Genomic DNA, 22,838 nt, shown 5'->3' on the forward strand with positions numbered 1-22,838 from the left:
GCCAATAGTCAGAGGCAGGCCCGACTTGGAAAATTCGAGGTAAAATCCCAAGGGAACTCTCTCTGACTGGACTGAGTTAAAGCTATCGAGAGTATAATAAATCCGTTTAAATTGCAACGACGACCTTCGATCTCGTGATCTTTCTTACCCAATGGCAATTATATATCAGTTTCGCCCTCGTCTTTTCGCTTGGTAGATATTCCTCTTTATCCCCCCTACCCCCCCTTCTATCGCCACCACACAGAACCAACCCATCCACCTCTTCATCACTACCATCATTTCTATATTCCACCCATTTATCTTTAACGATTTCATATATATATATATATATGATTTTCTCATTTGGTTTTACGTATACGTGTGTATGTAGATACATAATTTATCGAGGCTAAGAAATACAACAATACGCGTTCTTATTTGACCTTTTAAAAAAGGAAAAAAAAAGGACATAACAACAAACGACAATACGTAATACGAATATTGGCGTAACCAGTGAAACGTATTAGAAACGACGACGAAAAGAATCGTTCAATTTTTTGCTCAATTATTTATTTATAATTTTTTCTTTTCTTCCTTCTTTCTTTCATTCTTTCTTTCTTCCTTGTTTGCTCGCTTACTTGCTTTTTTTCCTCACGAATGAAGTAAGATTCTCAATGGCCACGGACTTTACGAGTAAGTAAGTAAGTACTTTGCTTATTCTAAAGGAAATTTAATATAACGATCTATCTACATACGTACATTACATATATATATACATATATATATATATATATATATATGCACGTACGTAAATACGTACACGAATTCTATAGATAATGCAACCCACACGCCATGGTATACGCATACACAAACGTGTCTCGTAATGCCTTTTGAAAAGTTTTTAATGGAATACCTCGAAAAAGTGACATCGTCATAGTCAACTCTTTTAACTTTTCATTGCAAAACCCGAGAGAAGAGAGGGGGAGAGAGAGAAAGAGAGAGAGAGAGAGAGAGAGAGAATGTCTAACAAGCATCTCGTTTTCTGGAGAAAATAGCTAAATATTCTATTATCGTGATACTTCACCGAACAAGAAAATGAGAGAGAAAAAGAGAGAGAGGGAGAGAGAGAGAGAGAGAGAGAAAGAGAGAGAGGAAGGGAGAGAGAGAGAGAGAAAGATACAGTACAAATATTTACTATATATATATATATATAGATATATACATATATATTCTCATTAATATGAAAAATATATAGAAAAGAAGCTCAAAAGATATAACGATGTAATCCAATAATTAATCCATTAATTAAAATAAAGAAAAAGAAAAAAAATATATATATATATATACACACACACACAAATATATTTATATATAAAAGAAGATTGAAATAGAAGGAATATCATACTTGTGTTTTCAATAACCAACGCATATAACACACATGAATATATGTACGATCGGCTAAATTAATTACTTTAGTAATTAATTAATTAATTAATTAATTAATTAATCAAATAAAATATAATATGGAGAGGAGAGGATATGGAAGAAATTTATCTTAAAATAAAAAAGAAAAAGAAGAAGAAAAAAAGAAAAGAATAGTAATAAAACAGATGAAAAGGGGGGGGGGTGATACAAAGCGAGCAAGCGTATGAGAACGCGAGAGAGAGAGAGAGAGAGAGAGAAAGAGAGAGATATCAAATTTGAATAGGATCGATACGGAGGAAGCATTTTCGATAGGTATCGTGACGATGACGTTGGTAGTAATAATGATGGTGTACGTTTAGTGTTAGTAATGGTTAGTGTTAGTAGTGGTAATAGTACTCGTTATGGTGGTGGTGGTGGTGATGGTGGTGGTGATGGTTGTTATTCTGTGTGTGCCAAGTCCACCACACTGCGAGTTACGGATGGCCAAAGCCACAATGGCCTTACCATACTATCGCTAACGTATATATATATATATCGGTCGCTAGCGAGCTCCTATCAAACGGAGTCTGGAGTAAACCTATTCCGTCGTTCTCGACTCTCGACTGTCACCGTCAACCTCTCCCTCTCCCTCTCCCTCTCTCACTCTCTCTCACTCTCTCTCCCTTTACCAACGACACGCTGTCGACAAGCTTAGCTAAACGCTAACGTTCGATATCTTGCAAATTATGCTCCGACAATAATAATAATAATAATAATAATAATAATAATAATAATAATAATAATAATATGATAATATAATAATAATATAATAATAATATAATAATAATCATAAATAATATATATATATATAATCCTATAAATATATATATATTCTCTCTCTCTTTTGGAAAATCGAACATGAAATAAGTTAGGAAAAGAAAAATAGAAAAGAAAAGAAGAAAATAAAAAGAAAATGAAGTTCATATTCATTCACATAACATTCTGTATGATAATATTCGTTTGGTGTTAAACGAGAAATTATAAAAATTGTGAGAGTGACACGAAAGTGTGGTCTTCTTAGTCGTTAATTGAAAGGAACAGCAAAAGGAAAGAAGGAAGGAAATAAAGAGAGAAATAAAAGAAAGGATCATGGAGAAAGAACGATGAGGCACTCTCTCTTTCTCTTTCTCTCTCTCTCTCTCTCTCTCTCTCTCTTTCTATCTCTCCTTTGCTCATCTACTGAGCTATTACTACTGCTGCTACTACTATTGCTGCTGCTGCTGCTGCTGCTGCTGCTGTTACTGCTGCTACTACTATTGATGGCACTGGTGTGTTAGCTACCTGCAACCTGTTGAACCCCGTGTGCCACAGAGAGATGGAAAATCACGACTTCTATGAATTTGCTAACCTACATTTGCCAAGGAATTATCCTCAAAATTGCCCTGGAATCTGCGGTCCGCTCGAATGAATCGTTGTTATTGCTACCTAACATGCTGGTATATATGTATCTATGTATCCGGGTAATTTTAACGAATCATTAAACTCCTACTCCCGAAATTTCATACATATCTATTTGTATATGTATGTGTGTAGGCTATAATTACATACTAAACGTATGTATAGATATACTTTATTTCGAAAATTAATATATCACATCGCAGACACATTAATTTTATTATATTATTATATTTTTTGAAAGGTATTGTATCGCTCTCATACGATTGATTAAATATATTTGAATTTTTTAAGATTTTAAAAAACTATTTCTTATACATCTATATATATATATATATATATATATATATATATATATATATATATCAGGGATGATTATTGATCGAGCTAATCTTTTCAAACGAAAGAACGAATCCAAAGAAGTACAATATTTTCTAGAAAAAGGAAACAGGTCAAGTGATCATTCTCGATACGTTATCCTTGATAAAAGAAAGTTTCACAACAAAAGGAATCCCCGCTAGCCTCGTGCTTGAAGTAAAAGAAACCTGAAAAAAGCTCTATGACATTTGACCCGGTGACGTCACACTAAGAAATGATCGTAAGATGATAAAATGAAATTAAACTTAACGTAGGGAGACAGACACAGAAATACACACACACACACATACATAGAAAGAAAGAGAGAAAAAAAATAGAAAGAAAGAAAAGAGAGAGAAAAAGAAAAAAAGAAAAAAAAAAGGAACGAAAGAAAAATATTAGATGAAATGAGAGTGCAATGACCCAGGAAGTCACATACACGCGCCAACGAAAGAAAGATGATTGGATGGTGGTTGTGGTGGTGGTAGATGGTCGTGAGGGATGAACGGGAGTTAGAAGATGGAACTCGTGATGGAACCATGTCGTGGTATTCTTGAAAGCTTTAAGGTCGAGGTCAAGGCTTAGCCAAGTATCCATCGTCTTCTCTCCTTCTCAAGAGTAGGTCTCAAGAAGAAGAAAAGTGCCAAATCGTTGCCACTTTGGTCCCTCTCACCTTCTTACCTTTCTCTACTTACGATACACATACACACACACACACACACACACACACACAGTGAAAAAGAGAGAGAGAGAGAGACATATACATATAAACCCGTAAACACATTTACAGATAACAATTGTCGTCTATATACTTTTCTATTTCTCGTAGTATAAACCGGATGATATAAAAAAAAAAGAAAAACGAAAGGAAAAAGAAAACAAAGAAAAAAAAAAAAAAACAAAAGGAAATAGAAAACATTAAGTTTCACAATGCAAAATGAATTATAATTGACAATGAGTGTTTACGATTAATTAATAAGAGTATTATTTAGTACAAACATATAATAGAAATAAATAAATAAATTATTCGATCTGATCGATCAGAAAAGTGTGCTTCTTTTTCTTTTTTTCTTTTTTTTTTTTTTTTTGTAATTACTACTAAAATATATAAACGAACTGTTTTCTACTTTATCGTATATAATAAATAATTACGAACTCATGACGATCGAAAATCACATCAATAATTATGACTCTTACGAATGATTGAAACGAACAATTGAATAATACAATTGAAGAAAAAGATTAATAATAATAAAAAAAAGAAGAAAAAGAGGAGAAAGAAAAGGGACAATATTGGTAATTATCTAAACGTTTCTCAAAAAAATAAAAGCGAAAGAGAGAGAGAGAGAGAGAGAGAGAGATAGAGAGAGATAGAGAGATAAAGAAAGACATGGAAGGTAAGAAAAAGAAAAAAACAAAAAAAAAAAAAAGAAACGAAAAATCAGGAATAATAGTAAAAGCAGTTGGTGTAAAAGGAATGGCAATAAAAAGTCGTGGTAAAAGTCCGTAAAGAATCTTTTGGATCCACTTTCATCCAGATGGGATCGGTATTGGTTGTTCTTCGTTGGTTTTACGATCTTAGTAGTCTTTTCTATGATTCCTTTTTACTCCTTTTGCCTTCCTTCCTTTTCTTTCTTCCTTTCTTTTCTTTTTTTTTTTTCTTTTTTTTTTTTTACGACAAAAAAAACATCTATATCCGTTGGTAATACTCGTATAAGTTTGCTCGAATATATGTAGAATGGCAAGTAAGCAAGAAAGAAAGGAATGAAAAAAAGGAAGAAAGGAATAAAGCAAGCATCTATCATCGAGAAGGCGTCTTCGACTACAACGACGGTGGTCGTCGAGCAATGTGCAAGCAATTTCTATTCCTATTCTTCACGAGAAAAAAAAAAAGAGAGAGAGAGAGATTGACATCCTCGATTTATTGCCTACCCCTTTTATTGCCAGCTTTATGGAGATCGTTGATATCTCAATGCTGTAAGTACCGATCAAAGTTCCAACAATACTACAATTTTATGAATGAATTGAATCGATATTAACTAAATACTAATTAACTAATATTAATTAACGTGGTATTTCTCTTATTATACTCTATGACGAATAAAACATTTTAAATATACGACCAGCACCGATAAATACACTTAAAATGTCTTCTGTCATCATCACCATTATTATTATTATTATTATTATTATTATTATTATTATTTTTAGAAGAAGAAAAGAACAAACGAAACATTTGACGAATAAAGATGGTGATAGATGGGCGCTTAGGTGGGAAGGATTTTCACGAGATACGAATAGTAGAAAGTGTAGAATCAGCAGCAGCAATAGCAATAGCAGTAGCAGTAGCAGCAGCAGCAGTAGCAGGAGCAGGAGCAGTGGGTGTAGGAGGAAGAAGAGTATAAGAAGGAGGAAAAGAGGGGAGGAGAAGAGGACACGTCTGTAGTAACATGTTACCGTAGCCTGTCACGCTAATGTGACAGCCGAGAAACAGGCGAAAGCCCTTAGCATCGTCGTCCCCCTGCCCTTCTCGACAATCCAACAAAACTCATCCCTCTATCTACCTACCCTACCACCACCACCATCACCATCACCATCACCACCACACCACCACTACCATCACCACCCTCTTCTTCCCTTTCCTACGATTCTCTAACATCAGTACGAGAAAGAGACGACACAACGACGTGTTCTCTTCTTCGTCGACTGGAGAACGCTACGACTACGACTACGACTACGACTACGACGACTACGACTACGACTACGACTATGACGACGACGACGACGATTTACTTTATTTGGTCGAATGATTTTGCAACGGAATAGGAATTTACAGCTATAAAAGGAGAGGACGAACGAGGTAAGAAGAAGAGGACAAACGGGGTAAAGAAAGGAGGAGCAGGGGCCAGAGGTTGGTGGAGTGAGAAGGAAGAAAAATAGAATGAGAGAGAGAGAGAGAGAGAGAAAGAGGAAAAGCTAGCGAGAGAGTCTGAAAGGTATCGAAGGGATTTTCACCATCTCTTTCGCATGCTCTTCTTCTTCCATCTCTTTCTTCCTACTCGTTCATCTTCTCTTCTTTCTCCTCTATCACCATCCTCAGCTCTCCACCTTCTACCCTACCTACCTACCTACCCTACCTACCCTACCTACTCCTTATTTCCGTTAACGGGAAAATTCAAGAAAGTCTTGAGGAACATTCTACCCCGTTCGGTGAGGGGTGGGAAGGGAGGGGGAGGGGGAAATCGGCTTTTCACCGTTACGACTTTTCCTCGACGTCGATCAAATTAAAGGTAAAGGATCTGGAAAAAGAGGTAAGGAGCGTAACAAGTCAATGGATTTACCATGATTATAATACCTTTCAAGATATTGTTAGGATCCGAGCAATCGTTTACAAAAGAGAGAAAGACAGAGAGAGAAAGAAAGAGAGAGAGAGGGGGGAGAGAGGGAAAGAGATGAAGAAAATGTGTTTATCAGAATTTCAAGAAAATCTTAACATCTTTTTATTTTCTTATTTTTTTTCTCCTCTGGCTCCTTCTATTCATCTACTCATCTATTCTCTCTCTCTCTCTCTCATTTTTTTTCTATATATATATATATATATATATATATGTGTGTGTGTGTGTGTGTGTGTGTAGACACAACGTCCTTCTTGAAATGGAAGAAGAGGAAGATTTACTAGTGGCGACATGAATATCTCAAAGTCAGCTTATTTACACGTATTTCCTTTCCTAAGGATATATTCCCACTGATATAAAACGATATGTGATAAAATACGAGATCCCTATTATATATCCTTTTTTCTTATCCTCGATCATATAAATCGTCTCGATTAGAGAAACGCTTATTATTCCTTTCTATAAACTGTACTTCCATGAATATATATATATACATATTTTTTTTTTATGCATATATACATACATACATTTATATCTTTGTTTAGGGAAAAAAAAAATAAATAAAAATATTAATCCTGGGGTTAATTCCCTTTATCTTTTGAATCAACCCTCTCTCCCCACCGTCAGCCATTCATCCAATATTTTATATCAAATGTTTATCGTGTTCTATGGATGAAATGAAACACAAAACATACTCGTTTTCATTGTGCATTTTCCTTGAGCACGCGTTTTTTATACGCCTGTACAAAAAGAAAAAAAAAGAGAGAGAGAGAGAGAGAGAGAGAGAGAGAGAGACAGAGAAGAAAAAGAAGAGAGAAAAGAAAATTAATAAATGAAAAAAAAAACAAAAGAAAAACAAAAAAAATTGTGTTAAGTGTATTACTTAAAAGCTATGTATTTTACTTTTATTTTTCTCCTTCTTCTTCTACTTTTTCTTTATTTTTTTTTTTTTTTTTTTTTTTGTTTTTCCTTATTTTATTTCTTAATAATCCACTCAAAGATAATACGCGCGCGTGCATATAACAACTTTCAACATCGTTGCTGTTACTATTACTACTACTACTACTACTACTACTACTATTACTAATATTACTACTACATCGGCAAGTTATAAAAAGGTGAATGAAAGTGAAAACTCCTTTGGGTCTTTTCAACTTTTCCTCGTACTACAATGTCGAGCCATAATATCGCTCTCGATTTCCGCGATATCGGTTTTAGAAGGGGAAAACTATCGATTTCCTTTCTCTCTCTCTCTCTCTCTCTCTCTCTCTCTCTCTCTCTCTCTCTCTCTCTCTTATATGAACTTTACTTTCTGAAAGAATAATTTACTATTGTGTGTGTGTGTGTGTGTGTATGTGTGTGTAAAATATATATATATATTTTTCTTTTTTAATAAAAAGATCGAACGATATGAATGAATCTTCGGAAAAGTATCATCCACTATGTATGAACGAGAAAGAAAAAAAATTGCTTAGAGAGAAAGAAAAAAAACCTTCAAAGTCTTAATGAGGTATTCCCTTATACGCCCTCCCCCCCCCCTCCTCACGCCCATTTATTGAGCATCTGTAATACTTTATTATAAGAACCTAATGATAATTCGATTTATTGAATAATTCAAAAAAAGAAGGAGAGAGGGAAAGAGACAGAAAAAGAGAGAGAGAGAGAGAGAGAGAGAGAGAGAGAAGATGAAAGATTACAATTGATAGATTTAGACTATCTTATCACCTGTTGCTTAGATATATTTTATAAACGTATAAGAGAAATCGATCGAATACCAATGGAATTTCTCTTATGTCCTTTCACGACTACATAAAAATTCTATAATGTGAACATTATAATTATATCATACTGATCGTAATTCGTATTTACGAGAGAAAAAAAAAAAAGAAAAAAAGAAAAAAAAAACAACCAAAATTTCCATATATACCTTATTACAAAGTAACAATTATTAAACATACTTTTTACAGATAAAATGAAAAAAAATTAATCACAACAAAAGAGTAACAAAAGATGAACCGATTGTTCACTCCACTTGCAACAAAAAAAAAAAAAAGAAAAGAAAAAAAAGAAAAGAAAAAGAAACAAAATGACAATTAAAAAAAAAAAGAAAATCATGTTTTAATCTTTTATTATACTTAAATTTCGAAATATACAAATACAATTGATAAATACAATTGATCTCGTTATCCCTTCTCTTTTTCAATACCATGAAATATAAACAGTGATGTCGAATAAAAAAAAAAAAAAGAAAAAAAAAAAGAAAAACCAAGAAAACCAAAAGAAAAGAAAAAAAAAATAAAACACAAAAAAAAAGAAAAGATAGAAAAAAGAGTAAATTAACGCAAAAGAAGAGGGTGAAGAAGAAGGAGAAGTAAAATATTTAGAAGAGTTCTGTTTGCATAGAATAAATGATGATGATGATGATGATGATGACGCGTGCGTCTAGACGGAAACTTTTTCGGAACACGTAGATTTTTTTTTGTCTTCTTTTTTCTTACGAAAAAAAAAAAAAGAGAAAAAAAGGACCGGAAATATTTTCATCCGTAGAAAAAAAAAATTATATATATATATATATATATATATATATATATATATATATATATATATATGAAGAAAGAAGAAAAAGAAAGTCAAAATAAACAAAGAAGAATAAATAAGTAAATAAACAAAAATACGTAAAAAAAAAAAAAAAAAGAAAAAAAAGAAAAAGAAAAAAGAACATCGGGAAAACTTTTCCACCGACATTGTCTAACTTTCTCGACGTTAGAGTTACCATAACTTGCCTTGCCACATGTTGCAATGTAGGACGAAGAAGAAGGGCTTGCCTTGTCCTTCGTGTTTTTAACTCCCACAGGACACGAAACATACTCATACTTCTTTTTCTTCTTCTTCTTCTTCATATTCTCTTACTTCCAAATAAATTGTGAATTTAAAAGAGAAAAATAATGATCGAATCAAATCATATTTCTTTTTTTTTACTTTTTCTTTTCATTTTTTCATTTATATATATATATATTTTTTTTTCTCCTCTTTTCCTTTTTTTTTTCTTTTTAACGAACTCTAACTAACAATCAAATCAAATCAAATCAAATCAAATCAAGCAAATCGATTCTAATTAGAAATTATTACATATATATATATATATATATATATATATATATATATATACATTAAAAATAAAATAAAAAAAAAATAAAAAAATAGATTTGATCATTTCTGATTCATAGAGTTTATCTATCGTTAGATCTACGCGCGTTATATTTAGAATTTAATAACTATTTATGTTTGATGCCAGAAATACGACTTTTGTGATCGTTGAAAACATCATTATATTTGACGTTAAATGGTAGGAAAACGTAACCTCGTCTCTCTCTCTCTCTCTCTCTCTCTCACTCTCTCTATCTGTGTTCATTTTATGTATATACGTATGTGCCAAAGCGTTTGTAGGAGGAGCCAGTGGAACGTTAATGACAGGAAACCGGCAATATGAACTTGACGGCTCGGTACCGCAGTAACGTACCGAGAAACCGCAAGGCCTTGGTTATAAGTCTCTCTCTCTCTCTCTCTCTCTCTCTCTCTCTCTCTCTCTCTCTCTCTCTCTCTCTCTCTCTGTGTATGTATGTGTGTGTTTGTATGTTTGTATGTGAACGTTCGACGTTCAACACGCATGCACAATATAAAGAGAAAGATAAAAAGGGATAAAAAGAGAGGGAAATTTAATTTTCCAAGAAATAAACTCATTGTCGTTGCTCTAATTCGAGGAATAAAAAAGAGAAAGGTAACAAAGGTAGAAAAAAAAGGAGTAAGAGAAAAGAGAGAGAGAGAGAGAGAGAGAGAGAAAAGGAAAGATTCTCGATAAGTCTAAATGGACAGAAATCAAATGATTGATTTTGGTTGGATCGTATTGTTCGGTTTGAAAAATAGTTTGTTCCTAAAGTCAGGTAAACGCGTGCCTATGTATTCGTAATGGTAGTTCGCGCACGAATGGAAAAAGGGTCGGAAAATCGAGGGTGACGACATCTTCACGGCGTCTCTCTCTCTCTCTCTCTCTCTCTCTCTCTCTCTCTCTCTTTCTCCCTCTTTCTCGTTCGAAATCACTTTCCTGTTCCGGTAGGAGGCGAAAAAGGTATAAGAAAAGCTGCTACGGCACACCGAGGAGCCCGGGATGCCAATAAGATTTACCCGGGAAAAAGCAATCTTGGAAAACAGTCGTCTAGAAAAACCGATGACGGCTCGTGTACTCTCTCTCTCCCTCTCTCTCTCTTTTTTCATATATATATATATATATATGTATGTATGTATGTATATCGCTCTCTCATTCAAAATCAACATCGATTTGTCTTTAGAATATTTTACACCTTTCTTTCTTTCTTTCTTTCTTTCTTTTTTTTCTTTTTTTTTTCTCTTTCATTTATTTCGTTCATTTCTTTTTTTTTTCCTGACTCATTTTACATTCATCGACAACAAATTTTTATTTAACAAGTACTTTCCAATATCCCCCCCACCCTCCTCCTCCTTCTCCTCCACCACCATCGCCAACATATTATTTATTATTTCTTATTTAATTATTATTTATTATTTAAAAACAATATTATTTATTATTTATTATTTCATTTTTATCTTTTTCCCCCCTTCACCCGATCCTCACGGTCCGCCACGGTATTCATATTTCACGTTTAAACCGCGTTGATCGTCTCACTGTTTTATTTTTATGAAATAAAAAAAATTCGAGGGTTTCAAATTTGCTAATATATCAAATTAACGACCATACGAAGATATGAACTTGAAAGTTTTACTATTAATATTTCTCTCTCTCTCTCTCTCTCTCTCTCTCTCTTTTTGAAAATTCGAAACGAATCATAAAACCCCCCCAAAAAAAAGAAAAAAAAAAAAAAAAAAGAAAAAAAGATTGACGAAGTTGATTTTCACTCAAATACAAATATTGTTATCATTCAATTGAAAAATCAACGAGGACACATCAAATTTCTCAATAAATAGATATATCAATTGAAATTAATGACAATAATAAAATACTATTTCTCAAAATTTTACTATTTTCATTTTTTTTCTTTCTCATTTTCTATCTCTTTTTTCGTAGATTCAAAACGAAAGTACTTCAAGATAAATCTTAGAAGATCGACAAGGGGGTGGCAGGGGCGAATAGAAAAGAAGAAGAAAGGGTTAAAGGTAAAGATCGTTTCGTAGAGAAAGACAGACAGATGGACAGACAAACAGACAGAGTGAGAGAGAGAGAGAGAGAGAGAGAGAGAGAGAGAGAGATAGAAAGAAAGAGAAACTCACGATCACGAGGGACGTTTTTATTGAGCCCTAAATCTTCGCTAAACGTTGGATCGGTAAAACGGCATTCTAGGCACGGTTGACTCTTGATTTTGATAAGCTAAGGGTTAAGGTAAAGTAAAAGAGAGAAGGAAGAAGATAAGGATATATAAGACAATGAGGAAGAATAAGAAGAAGGATAAATGGAGGAGTAGGGTTAAAGATACGTTGAAAATCATCATCCGTGTTATTACAAAACTCCCCACCACTAACATTAACATCAACGCTACCACCACCGCCATCTTTCCCCTATCACCAATTGCAAAAGCAACTTTACTACTCTCAACAAATCGTTTCTCCTTCTCTATACGTTCGTGTTTTTCGAGCCGTAGAAACGACGACGAAATTAGAATATGCGCTCTCTCTCTCTCTCTCTCTCTCTCTCTCTCTCTCTCTCTCTCTCTCTCTCTCTCTCTCTCTCTTTCCCTTTCTCTTTTTCTTTTGACTAACGTCTTCGCGTTTCGAATTCACTCGTCCCGTTATTAATCTCACGCGACTCTACGTTTATAATATTTCTTTATTCTCTCTATTACGACGAGAAGAGAAATATAATTCAGAACAATATAATTCACGAAAGTACAATAGAACGATGGAAATTATGAAATTTCATGTGAAAATAAATAAATAATAACAAATAAAGAAAAAAGAAGAAGAAGAAAAAAAAAAGAAAACAAATGAGAGAAACCAAAAAGGGAGTTAGAAATATTATTTAGAAATAAATTATCGTTCGATACAATTAAGGAGTATAATGTTTCGAAGGAAGGAAGAAAAAAAAAAACGATGATGTTCGTGAGGAATACAATAAAAAAAAAAAAAAAAAAAAAAGTAAATAAAGAGATTTAAACAAAGTGATCAAATTATCGAATAATCGATGATTACGATTAATAGACGTATACTAATAAACTTTACACGTTATAATTAAAACTCAAACGATTGATTCGGAAGATACGAAATATTAGAAAGTGCGAAATTGAAGAGAAAGAGACAGAGAGAAAGAATGAGTGAGAAAGACAAACCAAGTAAAGATTAAATCAACGGAAAAGAAAAAGAATGATAAAAGAAAAAAGAAAAAAAGAAATTAAAAAAAAAAAAAATGAATGCAATAAAGATGAGAAAAAAAAGAGGGTGGGGGGGGCCACACAGCCAAGGGATTAACGGCGATTAGAAAATCTTTTGGAAAAGGGGGTGCCCTCTGTTCGGTAAAATCGTATTAGCCGAGTCACGTTTTCAATTATCGGAGTGACTTTCAAGTATAAAATTTTCCTATGTAACTTTTCGTAAGTTCCAATAATATACACATACAAATATAATAATAATAATAATAATAATAATAATAATAATAATAATAATAATAATAATAACAATAACAATAACAATAATAATAGTAATAATAAAAAAAAATAAATAATAACAATAATAAATAAATAAATAAATAAATAAATCACATGCGTCGAAGAGTGCGGGCGATCATTTATTATTTGACTTTTTCATCATCCTTCTAATCCGCACTTTTATATCGTTCATCACACTGACTCACCCTAAATCTTCTAACTCTAATGCCAATTCACGAAATAACGATCCGAAACGAATCTTACCTGAAACATAAAAATAAAACGTAACACGTTAGAAAATCTTTTGTAAAATATTTTATACGATAACGACGCGCGTACATGGTGCGTGCAAAAAGGAACATAAAAGAGATAGATAGATAGATAGATACATAGATAGATAGAGAGAGGGAGATGAAAGAAAGAGAAAGAGAGAAAGAGAGAAAGAGAGAGAGAGAAACGTAAGGATGCAATTTTTCGGAATATGTTTACTACGATTTTTCTATTTCACGTATAAAGAGACTTTGAAAGAGGATCATGACGAGTAGGAAGAAGAGAAAATGTCTGTCCTCTGTCGGTCTCTTTGTCTGTATATCTGTCTATCTACCTATCTATCTATCTATCTCTTTCTCCTGTAATCGAAAGCTAAGGAACAAGGACGAAGATAGAGTAAGGAGAGAGAGAGTGAGAGAGAGAGAGAGAGAGAGAGAGAGAGAGAGAGAGAGAGATGAAGAAGAGTATCTCGTAATGCGAATCTTGAAAACTGAATGCCTCGTCAAGATGTCGCATATCGAGACGAGAATTTTCAGTCGTAAGAGCTTCTGAATTCTTCGTGAAACCCTTTTCTATCAATCTTCTTCTTCCTCTTCCTCTTCCTCCTCCTCCTCCTCCTCCTCCTCCTCCTCCTCCTTTTTCTCTTCTTCTTCCTATTTCCATGCCTATCTATCTACCAACCAACTCCCAATACCACCAACATCATCATCACCAATACTCCTCCTCCTCCTCCTTCTCCTACTCATCCTCGTCCTTCTTCTTCTTTGCATACGACCAAAAATCGAATATATTGAAAATGTAACAATAAATATGAAATTTGAAATTTCTTCATCCTGTATTCTTTCTTTTCTTTATATATATATTTTTTTCTCTTTCCCCCTTCCCTCTTAGGAAGAAATTGTCCCATGTAATACCTAAACGTTGTTCCTATCATTTGTCAAATGAAGATAAGTGTCTTTTTTCGATCGTAAAAGAAAAAAAAAAAACTTTGAAATATATACGTCTTTGTACACCTCGATTAAATAATAATTATTATTATTATTATTATTATTATTATTATTATTATTATTATTATTATTATTATTATTATTATTATTATTATTATTATTATTATTATTATTATTATTATTATTAAACTTGTTCTAAATGATCGGACAATGAAATAAAGAAGGAAGAAGAAAAACAAATAAAGAAATAAAAGTAAGAAATAAAGGAACAAAGACAATAGCAAACAGCAAAATATATATATATGTCATTAGGTTGATAAATAATCCATACTAAATATTCTTATTATATGAAAAATAATTTAAATATAAGATTTAAAAAAAAAAAAAAAAAAAAAAAAAGAAAAAGGACGATTAGAATGACATTTGTCATTACTTTTTCTTTTGTGGCAATCGAAAAAAAAAAAGAGAGAAGAAGAGAGAAAGAGGGTAAGAGAGAGAGAGAAAGAGTGGGATTGAGAAAACTACCACCAATAAAGAAAAAACGAAAGAAGTGAATAGAAAACAAACAAACAAAAAAAAAACAACAAGTAAAAAGAAAAAAAAGTAATAATAATAATAATAACAACAATAAAGAAACAAAGACAATAGAACGTAATTAAGGCTAGGAGAGCAACGGGAAAATAAGTCACTAACGACCGAAACAAGGAAAACGTAGAGAGAAGGCAGGCGTCTCGGTGGAAGACGAGAGAGAAGCGTGATAGGAAGTTGAAAGGAGGGTTGGCAGAGGGTGAAGGGGATTGAGAATGCGCGGTAAGGTGGCTAACGATAATTTCTCGGTGGCGTCACGTGCCGGCAATATAAATCACCCCTACCTTCGGAACTCGGCCCCACAATTACCTAATACGTCCGCTACCTTATCCTTAGACACCATCGGTGTAAACCACCCTTCGCTTTTCGTTCTCTCTCTCTCTCTCTCTCGCGCTCTCCCTCTTACACACATATATAAGCACATACATACACAAGACACATATACTGTGTCCTTCACTCTCTATCTGCTGTCTTTCTCTTTCTCTCTTTAGACTCTCATACACTCTTACTAACTTATGCTTCCTACACCTTCCAATAATGGATCTAGAAAGTGGCCATCGTCTTATGGATTCACCTAAATCATCGTATTTCTCTTAGAACGAGATACATTCAATCCTTAGAACTAACTCATGTTATTAATCATTCTTTACACATACTCTCTCCTCTCCCTGTCTCTCTCTCACTCTCACTCTCTCTCTCTCACTCTCTCTGTCTCTTTTTTTTCTCGTTCTATCTTTCTAACTATCTCCATTTATTTATTCATTTTTATTTTTTTATTTTTTTGTTTTTTCTATATAAATTTTACAGCCTAATTTTCATCCATTCATCTTATAATAATCGTTCGAGAACGATTATAAGTCTTTTACTAATTAATTTCTATCTCTCTCTCTCTCTCTCTCTCTCTCTCTCTCTCTCTCTCTCTCTGTTTCTCTCTTTCTCTTTTTGTCTCTTTTACACTCCATCATATCTGAGCTTTGATTATAGAAATTTATTTGATTAATATATCATAACATTGTGTCGACGTTCCAATTAATTGAGTGATAATAATAAAAGTGAAATTTCGATAATGTTTAATATAAATCATTGTATTCCAGTAGTTAGAAACTAATAAATACACTAGATACATGAGAATATTATTGAAAATATTAATAAAATTGATAATCTTTTTCGGTAGGATATTAGCAAATGCTAACAAAATTTCATATAAATTTGATTAATTATTAAAGAGAGAAAGAGAGAGAGAGAGAGAGAGAAACACACACACACAAATATATATATATATATATATATATATATATATATATATATATAAATGCTATCGAACAATGATAATATTTAAATCTTTTAACAAATCTAAAATTTCACGAATATTTCAACACTTAATATATCCTCTGATATTCAAGAACAATAATAATATACGAGCGTTGGATTACATTTAAAAATAGAGAAAAAAAAAATAAATTCATAAATAAATAAAATAAAATATAAAGGAAAAATTAAAGAAAATGAAGAGAGAGAGAGAGAGAGAGAGAGAGAGAGAGAGAGAGAGAGGAAGAAAAAAAAATATTAATAATTATCGAAGTAATACGAGTCGTGGCAAAAATGGGGAATAAAATTTATGAGGTCTATCTCAAATGATGATCGATTTTCAAGAGTGAAAAACAAGAGGAAGCGAGCACAAATAATTCGATGAAAATTCTTTCTCGCTTCTGCCATAGAGGATTCATACCCCCATTTCTCACCCTCTCATCCTCTCTCAATATCTCTCTCTCTCTCTCTTTCTCTTTCTCTCGTGTTCCACCATGGCAATGTTCCGACGAAACCAAGCGCGCACGTATGTATGTACATTGTACATTCTCGGGGTCTCCTTTACCATTTACTATGCCGCCGCAATAGGTACCCCCCGCCCTTTTACCCCTCTCAACCCCTTGCCGCACCTAACGTTACTTTGCCAGCACTGTACATAAGAGGATGGAGCTGGAGTACACTTCCAGGCCGGGAAACGACACAACCGATGGCCCCGAGGCTCGCTCGAAATCGTTGGAAAATTCCCTCCCTCCCTACCTCCCGCCCTCCCACACCATCTTCCTTACCAACTGTTTCATTCTCCCTCTCTCTCTGTCTCTCTCTCTCTCTCTCTCTCTCTCTTTCTTTCTATCCCTATCTTGTTCTCGTCTATGTCTCTGTCTTTGCCATTTTCTTACCATCGTTTGGACCAATCTACCTGTTCTACTCGATTTTTCTTTATCAAAAGTCTAGTCAAAATCTCTTGTTCGATCTGATCACGCGAAAAGAATTTGTTTCCATTGTCGATACTACTATTACTACTACTACTAGTCTCTCTCTCTCTCTCTTATTTTTATTTACTTTTTTTTATATATATATCTTTTCTTTTTATACAACTACAAATAATTATTATAGAATTATTTTCGTGTTTTAAATATAACAAAACGAGAGGGAGAGAGAAAGAGAAAGAAATAGAGAGAGAGAGAGAGAGAGAGAGAGAGAAAAAATATCAATTATAATTTTATCTTGATAACAACGAAGTCAATTTTTTTCTCTTTTCTTCTTTTACTTCCTTTTTCTTTCTCTTTCTTTTTTTTTTTTTTTTTTTTTCTTTTTGTCGAAAATACATAATTAAAACTAATAGTAGTAAATGTTATATAATGATTGTACGTCGAGATAAAATTATTCATGAAATACCCTCCCAAAAAAAAAAAAAGAAAAAAAAAGAAAAAAAAAGAAAGAAAAGGAAGGAAAAAAAAATAGAGAAACAAGAGATACCGCGACTAAAATTTAATCTCAACGACTTTTTTTTTTTTTTTTTTTTTTTTTTTTTTTGTGGAAATTTTGAATTCCAAATCGTTATTAAAAATAATGACTATACGTCGTGGAATTATTCATGAAGTCAAATGAAAATGAAATGTTAAAACTACAATTCGAACTTAAACGACGAATTCAAATCGTTGTTCTTCAACTTTTTTTTTTTTTTTTTTTTTTTTTCGAATCGTTAAACGAACGCATTCGATTCATTAGAAATATTACTCTGGATTTCAATAAACGAATGAACAAATAAACGAATTAAAAGGAAAGAGAAAAGAATGATAGGAAAGAAAAGAAAAGAAAAGAAAAGAAAAATAAAAACAAAGAAATTGCAACGATAAATATAAAAAATTGAATGCGACCAAAAAAAAAAAAAAAAAAAAAAAAAAACATGTCCGTTTTTCTTCTCTCGAAGAAGAACTTACACATCCGACATATTTATCGTAGACATAAAAGACAGATAGACAGACAAATAGGCAGGCAGACAAAGAAAGAGGGAGAAAAACAGACAGAGATAGAGAGAGAAAGAGAAAGAGAGAAAGAGAAAAAGAAAGAGATAGAGAAGGATAGAGAAGGATAGAGTGAAATTTTGGCTGGGCCGTCACGAAGAAGGCATTGTTTCTCGATCGTGTCGGATACAAACGAGACTTTGATATTTCAAGCACGAAAAGACTATCTCTCGTACTGTTCGTGTTTCGATCCTAGTTCTTTTCTTTCTCTTTCTCTTTTTTCTCTTTCTTTTTTTTCTCTTTTTTTTAACCTTCCTGCCGGTTCGCTCATTCTTTCTAGGGAATTTAAAATTTATCCGTTGGCAAAGTCATAAATAATCACTATAATCTGACATATGATTTCCTTTCTAATCCAATATCAAATTTGTTTAATAATTATAATTTTGTTATTTTTTTTTTTTTTTTTTTTTTTTTCTTATATAGAAGAACAAGGAGCAGATCCATGCGATGATCGATATGATCTAACTTTGTTTAGGAAGTTTCAATGAAACGTTGAAAGCATAAAAAAAAAAAGTACACAGAATAAGAGAGCAGGTGGGTGGATGGGTGAGTGGGTTGAAAGGTGAAGATGGGAAGGGTGGAGGGGAGGAGAGAAAGAGAGAGGGAGAAGAAAAACATACCTGTTAGTTACTAGCTATAGAACCGTGTAATACACTTGCATACACACTTCCCCTCCCACCCCTTTTAACTTTGACATACTTTCGAGTTTTAACGTACAAGTAGTACGCGACTATCACTTTTTTCTATATTCAATGTTGTATTGTAAAATCAAAAGTGATTCTTGAAATATAAAAATTTGTATAAAATAATGTAAACAAAAAAGAGAGAGAAAGAGAAAAAAAAAGAAAAAAAAAATGATTCTTCACGCGACACAAATAAGAACTTATCGATGATATCGATAAATTATATATTACAATAAAACGATGTATTTATTTATGTGATACGAAGGAGAGAAAGAGAGAGAGAGAGAGAGAAAATTAAAAAAAAAAAGAAAAAAAATTGATATACGACAAGCAACTAAATGAAATAATCGATCATTCCAAATCGATATGCGATATTTTAAAAAAGTAATATACGTATGTATACGAGTAACATGACTTTTTTTCGTAATAAATTATAATATTAAAAGAAAAACGGAACGAAGCAAAATGTTATTACGATGAGAAGCAGGACACGACGATTGAATGTTGAATGAATTTAAAATTTTGAATTTCTATGGATTCGAAATAAAAAAAAATGAGAAACAGACGAAAGTCATATATATATATATATATATATATATATATATATATATATATATATATATATATATTATATTACTGACTATAGTCATATGATATAATCAAAATAAAATATAAAAACGATTTGAAGATTTTATATGTTCGTAATAAAACTCTAAAAGATTCTTTCGTCGTCAAATAAATAATAAAAACATTTGACACTTCTATGAAATACGAACAAATAAATAGAATTATTTAGAAATGACAATGATACAAATGATAACGAATACAATGATTTGAAGAAATTATCGTAATGAAAAACGACAATCGCAGATTACGAATCTAACCCCTAATTTCTAATCCTTCGAAACATTCAAAATTTCTATGGATACGTAAGGGGAAAAAAAAAAAAAAAAAAAAGGAAATGAAAGAAAAGAAAAAAATGCACGCGCGAATAGATGAACATAAACTTTAAAGAATATCAAATCCGAGAGAAATCGATAATTCCTAATAAAATTCTAATACCGTTTGTAGTCATCGTGGTTACAGTATATTCAAGCCGAAGTAACCACAGTAAGTACTTACTTACATTTCCCTTTCTTCCACCCCCCACCCATTCCATTTCTTTTGCATTCTCTCGCGTACATAACTGTTGTGTACGATGGCATGGCTACATCTTCCCCTTTTCAGCAGCTCTTTCGAGCCTGAAGGCACGATCCTACACAATACTGCATTACGATACCATTTCCACTTCACTCACTCTCTCTCTCTCTCTCTCTTGCACTTACATACTTACCATAGATACTCATTCATACATTTATACATTTATATACATGTACGTACACAGGCTTTTCTCTCTCTCTCTCTCTCTCTCTCTCTCTCTCTCTCTCTCTCTTTCTTTCTCTAGTTTTTCCGTCTCGAAGTTCACTCCATCTTTCTTTCTCTATCTGTCTCTCTCTCTCTCTCTCTCTCTCTCTCTCTCTCTCTTTTTGGTTTTCTCTCGCGAAAGAATTGTTCTTGAAGGTTAGAGGCTGTACAGACGAGATGGAAGGCGATCCTTGAAAATGAGATCGAAAGTAGGTACGTAATGTTGATAAAAAGGGTGTGGAATAAGATTCTGTATATATATAATATATATATACACTCTTATACATGTGTACGTATATACCCTACACACTCGAGTGTGTGTATGTGTGTGTGTGTATGTATGTAGTCTTTGGATATATATTCCTTTTCTAAAGGAAGAAAGCTTTCCTCGTCGGTACAGTGCGACAAAGACGAAGCCCATGGGTTACTTCGATTACGTCTTACCTCTTTCGCAATTTTTCTATAAGCGAACCCGCAAAATCGAGATAGACGAAATTCAATGGGAAAAGAGAAAAGTATATATCTGTGTATGTGTGTGTGTATGTGTATATATATATATATATATATATATCAGAAAATATTCTCTAAGCGAGAAAAGGACGCACAACTTTGTGCTTGACTGCAGCCGCATCATTTCCATGTCAGAAGAACTTTGGGGTGGGGAAAAATCTAAGGGAGGAGGGTTAGTACAAGGTGATCGTAGTATAGAGAATTGCGTGAATCTTCTTATCATCTCTACCAGTATACGTAAATGTAAAAGTATATATGTACGTATACATGTATATATGTATGTATGTATGTATATATGTACTATATTAACATTCACTCCTACTTCTCCTCTTCCTCTATCTACCCCTACTCTATCGCCATCCCTTTCCATTCCTCGTTCTAAGCACTTTTTCTTTTTCTCATTCTTATATCACTTCTAAACGAAAGAAAATTAATAATTGTTATATTAAAATTTAATTAAGATGTAGAAAAATAAGTTGTTTGTTTGTTTGTTCGTTCGTTCGTTTGTTAATAAGAATAAAAATGTTTAAATATATATATATATATATATATATATATATATATATCGTATATAGACGATCGATATAAAAAAGTTAATATAATTATGAATTAATTTATTACAATTAGATTATCCATTCGTATTTTGATAAAATTAAGTTCCTCGTTCTGTAATTGGCATAATACTGAAACGATTACTTCGTATCTGTAATTGCAAACGTTGTTTTTTTTTTCTCTTTTTTTTTCTCTCTTTTTTTCTTTTTCGTTGTTTTTTGGTTTTTGTTTTTGTTTTATTTTCTTAAAACTTTTATCCTTCCATCTATTTCATAAATCAAGAATACCAAATACGATCGTTTAAATTCATCTTACGAGATTATACGAGAAATTAGCCACAAGATAAACGACGCGAAGAGACTATGACGAGTAGTATGAGCTCATACGCCGTCTGTGTTCTAGATTTCCCCGTTGGTAATTAAGATCAGTTAGGTAGAAGTTGCATGCGGGAAATTTTGGTGACAGAGAGAAGATCTTGAACAATGTAAAGTGAAAGAGAGATTGATAGAGATAGAGAGAGAGAGAGAGAGAGAGAGAGAAAGAGAGAGAGAGAGATAGAGATAAAGAGACAGATGAATGAATAGATAGATAGATAGATAGATAGATTGATAGATAGATAGATAGATAGATACATGGAGAGATTTTAACGACTATGCCAATAGGTAGGAACGATTATGGTACGACATGGAAGGAGACGATGATGAGAATGGCGATGAGCATGGTGATGGTAGTTAGTTTAGTAATGGCGTTAAAGTCTCAAGAGGCCGAAGGAGCAACAGAAGCGTGCAAAGGGTCATGCGATTGTCGAGTTCATGCGGTTGAAGGACAAACTACTGGCATAGGTTCTTCAACGTAATTCAAACTCGTCGCGGTGAACCATCCACTACTATGCACAACTTTCTCAACGAGTAAACCTATTAAGTTCTATGTATTGTATTGTAATAAACGTATGAAATATGTATTCTTTACAAAAAAGAAAAAAAAAAAAAAATATATATATATATATATATATTGTAAGAAATGAAATCTAACAGGAACATTCCCCTCTATATTTTATCTTGATTAATAGTTCATACGTTTTCTTCTCTTTTTTTCTAATTAATTAATTAATTGATTAAAAAAAAAAAAAAGAAAAAAAAAAAAAAGAAAAGAAAAACTGTCTCTTGTGAAATTTATACGTACGATTGATGAAATATAATTTTTATCATTTTCAATAGCTATTTTAAATTTCAATTATGATTATATCTAATTTATTAACAAATTATACATATATACATATATATATATATATATA

The 22,838-nt window shown here is 32.5% G+C and overlaps 2 protein-coding genes across 13 annotated transcripts in view; both read right to left on the minus strand.

Moving 5' to 3' along the window:
• heph (polypyrimidine tract-binding protein 1 heph) overlaps positions 1-22,838 on the minus strand; it is a 442,781-nt gene that overhangs the window by 206,967 nt on the left and 212,976 nt on the right. The window lies entirely within an intron of this gene.
• Positions 13,364-22,838, minus strand: part of LOC146872635 (uncharacterized) — a 20,411-nt gene continuing 10,936 nt past the window's right edge. Inside the window, exon 4 of the mRNA XM_085660553.1 lies at positions 13,364-13,522. Within this exon, the coding sequence (XP_085516679.1) occupies positions 13,481-13,522 (42 nt within the window). The 3' untranslated portion in view covers positions 13,364-13,480. The remainder of the gene's footprint in view (positions 13,523-22,838) is intronic.

This window comes from Vespa mandarinia, chromosome 12 (genome assembly GCF_050613455.1).
Source record: "Vespa mandarinia isolate Hongniang chromosome 12, ASM5061345v1, whole genome shotgun sequence".
Lineage (NCBI taxonomy): Eukaryota > Metazoa > Arthropoda > Insecta > Hymenoptera > Vespidae > Vespa > Vespa mandarinia.